Here is a 7886-nt window from a genome sequence, read left to right as displayed (position 1 = left end):
CTGAAACACAAATAGTTGTCTCAGTAAATGACGTTCAATTATCTATAGTTTTCATCATTTGAAACTCTTCACTGCACGGTCCCTGTGGAGCCTAACAACATACCTAAATTGTGCTCATTTACTTCTTATCCCAAAACTAATTTTTCAAGTTTTAGATTTCTAATGGGCAGAGCTGAATAAAAAAAACCTTGTCATGTTTGCCATAATCCTGTCATAGGAGTTGCTGTTTAACAAAGATACAAAAGAAGCAAAAGTTCCAGGCCATGGAGACACTGAAAACCTTTGAAGATTACATGATCTCTCTAAGACACTTTTCAGCTTTATTCTCTGTGACCCTAGGATCCAATCACCAAGCACTGATTAGGCACCTACATGACAGACACTGTGCAAAGTGATAAGGAAACACGGATAAAAATCAAACAGCTCTAGTTAAAGAGCTTGTACTATTGGGAAAGACATAGAATACTTAAGAATATACAGAATAAATTCAGGGTAGGTTAGGGAAAGTAGGTGAGCACTAACCACTGGAGTGGAGGGGTAGGATAAGGCATGAGGCAGAGGTATGTGTGTAGGGGAGAATACACCATTCGATGTATGACAACAGCCAGCTCTGAGACAGGAGGCAAAGCATCACTGGAATTGAGGTAAAACTGGACAGACTGCAGAGAAAAGGAGTAATGGAGTAATGAGGCTGGAATTGGGGCCAGCTCATGAGAAACTTTAACACTGTCAGATATAGCTATGCTACCAAACATCTTCCTAACAAGAAATTGTAAAGTATCAGACTATATATACATATATATGTATAGGGAAAATGGAACTGCCTGGATTTCGGAAGATCTGAATTCTAGTACCACCCACTACCAGACTTGCTTTGTGATGTTGCTGGCAACCTTTGCCCTATGGGTCTTGGTTTCCCCATTCATCTGATTAAACTGAAGGCTCAGCAGTGAGGAGAAGATGGTGCAAAACATTCAAGACAACATATAGTTTCAGCTCCGAACAAGTAAATGATGGGGCAAGACAGAATTTTTGGACATCAGTTGTGTAATAAAGCTTTGTCAAACTCCAGAGAAACAAAGAGCAGCAGTAACTGTAAACTTTTATTAATGGAAAATGGAATGCTTCATTAACAGAAACTCTTTAAAGAAATGGTATGAACAAAAACACATTTATTACAAAAAAACCCAAATGAGTTCACATTGTATTGAGCTACGATATGGTGGCAGAGTTTAAAAAAAAAAAAAGACCCACAAGTCCAAGGGAACCCTGGCTAAAAGAACTCAATACTGCTGCCACTTAACACCAAAACAAGTTACTACTTAGTATCGGCGGGTGAAGTGAGGGTGACTGCCTCTGTTGGCTCTGTCCTGTCCTCCAAATCCTCTGCCTTGCATTGCACCACCCTGCATCACGTGGCCCTGGGAGTTTCCACCTTGCGCAAAGCCGCCTCGCCTAGGAACAAATTCAAACTGTTTTCCTTGAAGTGTTTTTTTTTTAAGTTTTCATTGCAACATTGTTCAGTACGATTCTGTAGCATTTACATCTCTCTTGAATTTTTTTCCCCTCTTGATCAGATGCACCAGATGAGAAAAGCACTACAAACACACACTGAATTCCAGGAAACTGAAGGTTATTTGCATAAGTTGGAAATATCTGATTTGTTTTCAAAACATTCAACCAAGCAAGTTGAACTAACATGCAAAAGAGAGATGTGTGTTTAAAAGGGAGAGCAAGTGAAGAAGCAGGAACAAATCAACTATCGTCGGACAAAACTTCTTACCCCGACATTCCTCCCCGATTCACCATATGGCCTGGTCCTGAGTGACCAGACATGCCTCTCTCACCACCTAGAAAATAAGAAAAAGTTTTCAAATACTTCAATGTGACTTAAAAGATAATTTTATTTTGAGATTCCCAGGGATTATATGGCATGTGAGAGAAAGAAAAAAGGGACTTGGGTCACATTAAGGAAATCTCCAAACTGACAAGTTTCCAGTGAATTGGCCCCATACCTTGCCACCTCTCATGATCTCGGCCCATCATTCCTCCATCCATGCTGCCCTGCCAAGAACGATCCTGATGATCCTCTATCCTTTGGGTATGATCTCCCCACTCACGGCCTCCCCTTAACCAATAAATAAATAAATGATAAAATAAAATTACTTAGATGGTATTTCTGGCTATTATGTAACTAACTACTCCTTATAGTATTTAAAAACAGACAATTCCTCTAACTGAAACTAAGCAAGGATTGTGGAAAGTTTGATTGCCAAAGTTTCAGATGGTCTGTCATTTCTCAGGGCCTCATTTACCCCCCTTTATTACAGGAGTAGGACTGAAGAAAATACAGTTCTCTTTTCTACTTCTGAGCTAATGAAGACCAACAGTTGCTCTGATGCTACTTTCCAAATTTTAATGTGAAAATTAAGATAGGCAAATTGTATATCCTAAAAACTAAAATCCTAAACTGGTACCCAGTTTACAGAGCCCATGGTGATCTCACTGCCCTTAGGGCAAACACAATGAAATGTAAGATAACTTGATTTTTATAACTGCCCATGTGTAATATCAGCATAGCCCATATAGTAAAGGAATATATGTAACAGCTTAATTCACTTGATTTTCAAAGTTAGACTATGATGAAGTCACAGAGAATCTTGCAACTACATTGTAATTATATCAGACATGCTCAACCTACAGTCATCTTTAAGTTTTCTGATAATTTTTCAGGCAACACTGGTTAAATCACAATAGACAGGAGAATTTACACCAACTTATGTCCAATAACAGACTGATGCTGAGCTCCCATAGACTGTCTTTGCCACTTAATTAAAAACCCATGCACAAAATCTGTTATTGGGACCCAAGTTCCAAAAATGAATAAAAAATTCAAGCCAGAAGGGACTTCAGAGATAGTTCAGTCCAATACCATTATTCTATAGATATAGAAAATGAGGCTGATAGATTTAATTACGTCTCTTTTCAGAGTTAAGCCAAAGCAAGTCAAGAATCATTCAGAAGCCTACTAGGTACCAGGCAATCTAAGCCTACTAGGTACCAGGCAATCTGCTAGATACTAAAAATACAAAGAAAAGCTATAAAGAGTCCCTGCTCTCATGGGGCTCAAAGTCTAACGGGGGGGGGGACAACATACAAATACCTGTACATACTATTCATACGTACATGAGATAGATACTGTAAAGGCACTAAAATTAAGCACTGGGAAATGAAGAGGGTGAGAGTTTCAGATATGAGGGACAGCCACTGAAAATGCTCAGTCAGGCAATGGACTATCTTACGGAGATGGGGTCTCTTGTGCAAGGACAATAGAGTAGCCAGGGTCACTGGCCCACAAACTATATGGTAGAGGCTGAAGTGTGAGAAGACTGGGAAGCTAAGAAGAAGCCAGGTTATGAAGGGTCGGTGAGCTTAGGTGCCTAGGACAGTGATACCCTTGACAGTACCAGTAGTTAGAAGTGCAGGGGAAGGGGTGGCCAGGTGGTGCAGTGAGTAAGAGCGCCAGCCCCGGCATCGGGAGACCAGGGATCAGTTCTGGCCTCAGATACTTGGCACCCAGACAAAAAATAACTGGCCGTGTAACCCTGAGCAAGTTACTTAACCCCAACTGCTTTTAAAAAAAAGTGAGGGGGAGGCAGAAGAGAAGATGAGTTCAGTGTACAATGTCTAGGAGAATTCAATTTGAGATGTCTAAGAAGCAGTTGGAGATATGGGACTGGTGATAAGGGGAAAGATTAGGTTGAATGGCCAAATAATTCGAGAATGATTTGTATATAGATAATTGAATTTATGGGAACTGAGCAAAATCTATAGAGGAAGAAGAAAAGGCAGATAAAGACAGAGCCTTGGGGGAGACTTACCATATGCAAGCAAGAATTAGATGAAGATATAGAAAGGGAGATTGAAAAGGAGGGATCAGATAAGTAGTAAAAGATCCAGGAGAGAATAGTGTCATAAAAATCTAGAGAAGAATGAATGTCAAAGAGGGTGACAGTGTCAAAGACTGCACAGAAGTCAAGACGGTTGAAAACTGAGAAAAGGCCACTGGTTTTGGAGATAAAGAACTCACTGATAACTTTGGAGAGAATGGTTTTAGCTGAATGATGAGGCTTTAAGCGAGACTGCAGAGTTAAGAGAGTGAAAGGAAAGGAAGACACAGATTGTAGACCACCTTTCAAAGGAGTATAGTTATAAAAGGGAGGAGAGATATAAAACTATTTCTGATAGCCTTCATCTAATCTGTACATATCTCATAGTTCATATTCCTCATAGTTATTTACATGTTTGTTTCTCCCATTAGACTGTGAGCTCCTTGAGGCCTTGGACTATTTTTTGTCTTTCTTTGAATTTTCAGCATTTAATATAGTGCCTGGTATACAGTAGGAAATTACAGACAACTCTTGCTTTAGGTAAATTCATATTATGCAAAATTAGACTTTATGTGAAGAATTCTACTGAGGGAAAGATGCAGGGGGAGTCATATAAGGATGGGAAGGAAGGAAACCACCTGAGGAGCTTCTACTTCCCAAGAGAAATATGCTTTTTTTTTTTGGGGGGGGAGCAGGGAAAGAATATAACAGAAACATGAAGGGAATCTAGAAAAAATCTAGTTCATACTCAATTTTTGTAGATATGACAAAGATAAAATGTTCAAGGAATTGAATAACAAAATAGTAAAATTAGTACAGAAATTGGAGCTAGAAGTGGATGAGAATGATGTGGATGAGCTGATTAAGTCTCATAGAGAACTGCTGAACAAGGATCTGACTGAGCTAAGGCTACAGAAGAAGAAAGCGAAGCTTTGGAACCCTCAGTTGAACCAAAGAAGTTCACGACAGGTGGCACAAGCATTGTATTATTTGAGTGAAAAAGAGAGCCATGTCCAAACATCACAATAACTTCATAAAAAAATTTGCACTGCCAACCACCAGTGATAAAAGCTAGATGCAGTATGTGAGGAAGGAGCAATATATTGCATACCTGTTAACATTACTATATGGTATTGTGCATAGATTATTAACATTACCCTTCATTTTATATTTCTGTTTATTGTCAGGGCACAGTATTTAATATATCTGCATTCTAGGACATTTTGTGACCTGCATAAAAGTATTATTTTATGTGTAACTTTGTTATGTGAAGTGTGTGGGTAGGGGCAAATTTGCATTAGGTAAAAAATGCATTATGTAAAGGTCTGTGGAGCAGTCCAGTTATGTAAAGGTAGAACTGTCTGTACTTAATAAATAAATGTTTAACTGACTTGCCCAAGATCATATAATTACTAATCTAAAGTAGGATGTGGGTTCACGGATTCTAAATATGAAGTTCTTCCCATTGCAAGGGAGTTAAAAATGGGGTGAAAAGTGAGGAAAATTCTCTCTGTTGCTGGTCGAAAGATCTTACACCAAACAGTTATGATTATACTAATGAAGTGTGATCAACAGGTCTGATAGCTAAGAGTGTTGGAAAAGGAACTAGATTATGAAGTCAGAAGACTTGGGTTCAAATCTCAGCTGGCATGACCCTGGCAAATCACCTAACATCTATTAAGATTTAATTTCCTCATTTGCAAAATAGATACAATATTTGCATGGCCTGCTTCACACATTTGTTGTGAAGTAAACATTTTTGTAAACTGCAAAAGACATGCAAGCTATAATTTTCATCAACATCAAGAAAAGGTTAAAATTATGTTCAGTACACTCTACTTAAGAAAGCTGGTAGGTACATACATACACTCATACACAATACACAGACATATAAAAAAAGATTTCCATCAAAAACCAGCTAAAATAAACTTAAAAGATTTTCAGTAAGATTCTCGTTTGGAATGCCATGATATATGATGCTAGGCACCTTTGCCTTTCCTTGGAAGATGAGAGTTGTTCTGTAGTAAATGGTCCTGAATGCAACGAAAAGTTAAAAAAAAAAAAAAGAGCCAGAATTTGCTGAAACTCCCAGATTTCCAAGTCAAAACCAAGTAGGCCTGGCTGCTGCCTACTGAGTAACATTCTTCTAGACAAGACTGTGACACTTGGCTGAATTGTTAAGAGAACTTAGATGGCCAACGTATTAATAAGTCTCATACAAAAACATCCAAGGCATGTCATTTTTTCTCCTTAACATTACTAACCTTGGTGGTGGAGGAGGCAGTCCCCTTCCTTCACTCATTCTCTTGTCAGAACCATAGCTGCCCCACCCATCTCTTGAGTCCCGTCCATGGCGCTCTGGTCCTCCATGGCGATCATCTGCATAGTGCTGAAAGGTAGAGAAGTAATACAAGAATGCTCTCTTGTTCATTAGGTTGCTAAGTAACACTGATGCAGAACAAAACACCAATCCTTCTAATTCACACTTCTGCCATGCTTTTAACTTTGTGAAGCTATCTTTCCTCATGACAACCCTATGCGCAAGATGAGGAAACTACTAGTCAAAATGGTGAACAAACTTGCCAAAGGTCATGCCAGCTAGTAAGTATTAGGGCTAGGATTTGAACCTTAATCTAAGTTCAGTCCTTTTCCAATTGAAAAACACTGCCTCACCACTTTTGTTGTGTTAATTTTGTGTTAGTTATTTCACAAAATTATGCTTCACTCAACAGACCTGTTAGTGACATTTAAAATTTAAGATACAGCTTAAAGACTCATTTCGTTACTATTCCAACTTCAGATTTGAATACTTCTTTTTTAACACAGCTAGATCCCAAAGAGTGTGAATAAATTCTGTCAAGTGGTCGTGTATTCAAAATTAAAATTATGTAAAATATGACAACTGGTTCCAATCTTGTGGAAACGTGCAGTGTGAATTCAAGTAACAAATACACTTCACTGGATTTGCTATTCATACTAATGGGGACCCAGCTTTAGCCTCTTACTATGTTATTTTTTTTTTTTTTCCACAAACGACACCTATATTGAATTTAGAGAAAAGCAAGATGTTCCTTTGCACCTCACCCCCACCCCCTTGCCTGAACACTCCAGCCCATAGGCAAAAGAATGTAACACTACTCCTAAAACATACCTTCTGACCTTTCAGTTAGGGGGTGCCATAGATGCTGGGGGTGGATCCAAATCTGACCTCAAATACTTAACTATCGTGGTGACCCTGGGCTTTTTAATATCTCACCCTCAGTTTCCTCATTTGTAAAATGGGGATAATAACAGCATCAATCTCCCAGGATTGTTATTAGGGCCAAATGAAATATCATTTGTAAAGTACTTAGTATGGTGCCTGGTACATAGTGGGCACTTAAAAAACACTTGTTTCCTTCCTTCTCAAGTCACGAGTAAAACTTCATAGCTCTGTTCTGCTGAATAAAGCTATTTAATAATTATAGCTTTAGAGAACCAAGAAGTAACTATATGACTTATAATAAAATGATACTCATGTAGAAAAAACATAATACTCAAACTTATTTGATGAGGTAGCACCTTTCCACCTTTCAAAGGAAAAAAGTTAACAAATCAAAAGGGACAAAAAATATATTTGGACCTTGACACACCCCCTGCGATCAATATTAAGCATTTTGGTTAGAATAGCGATTGCTATTAGACTACCACCAATTCCTTCAAAGAAAAACATTCTGGCAACAAAGAAAGTTGTGGAAATGAAAACTATTAATATCATGATTATGAATCATGGCTCTGGAAAATATTTAAGACAAACCAAAGAAATGAACCGAATCTCATATGCCTTCCTAAATCTTTTGATTTGATATTGACTAACTTATTAAAGGAATCAAACGTGACCTAATTTATCGAGCCAGCCCACACTGGTCATCTTCTTGTACTCCATACTATACTGCTCTTACGTCACTTGGATCTCCAGAGAGCATGCTCTGGGGGACTTATTCCACTCACCCACCT

General features: G+C 38.4%; 1 protein-coding gene across 6 annotated transcripts in view; it reads right to left on the bottom strand.

The window, feature by feature from the left end:
- Positions 1-1085: 1085 nt before the first annotated feature.
- The window catches only part of SAFB2 (scaffold attachment factor B2), a 39482-nt gene continuing 32681 nt past the window's right edge, over positions 1086-7886 (bottom strand). For 2 of the 6 annotated variants that reach the window (XM_069086736.1, XM_069086735.1), the window contains 4 exons: positions 6155-6279; positions 2016-2128; positions 1784-1850; positions 1086-1455 (listed from right to left, as the gene is read on the bottom strand). In XM_069086736.1, the coding sequence (XP_068942837.1) occupies positions 1323-1455; positions 1784-1850; positions 2016-2128; positions 6155-6279 (438 nt within the window). In that variant the 3' untranslated portion in view covers positions 1086-1322. Of the gene's footprint in view, positions 1851-2015; positions 2129-6154; positions 6280-7886 lie in introns of those variants that run through there. The other 4 variants (XM_069086738.1, XM_069086740.1, XR_011168103.1 and 1 more) reach the window with 3 other exon arrangements.

Source organism: Petaurus breviceps, unplaced genomic scaffold (genome assembly GCF_028583685.1).
Source record: "Petaurus breviceps papuanus isolate PSGF00001 unplaced genomic scaffold, PetGlider_PUasm1.0 180, whole genome shotgun sequence".
In the NCBI taxonomy this organism is placed as follows: domain Eukaryota; kingdom Metazoa; phylum Chordata; class Mammalia; order Diprotodontia; family Petauridae; genus Petaurus; species Petaurus breviceps.
The sequence above is the reverse complement of the archived record's forward strand: the minus strand, read 5'-3'. Positions and strand labels throughout refer to the sequence as shown.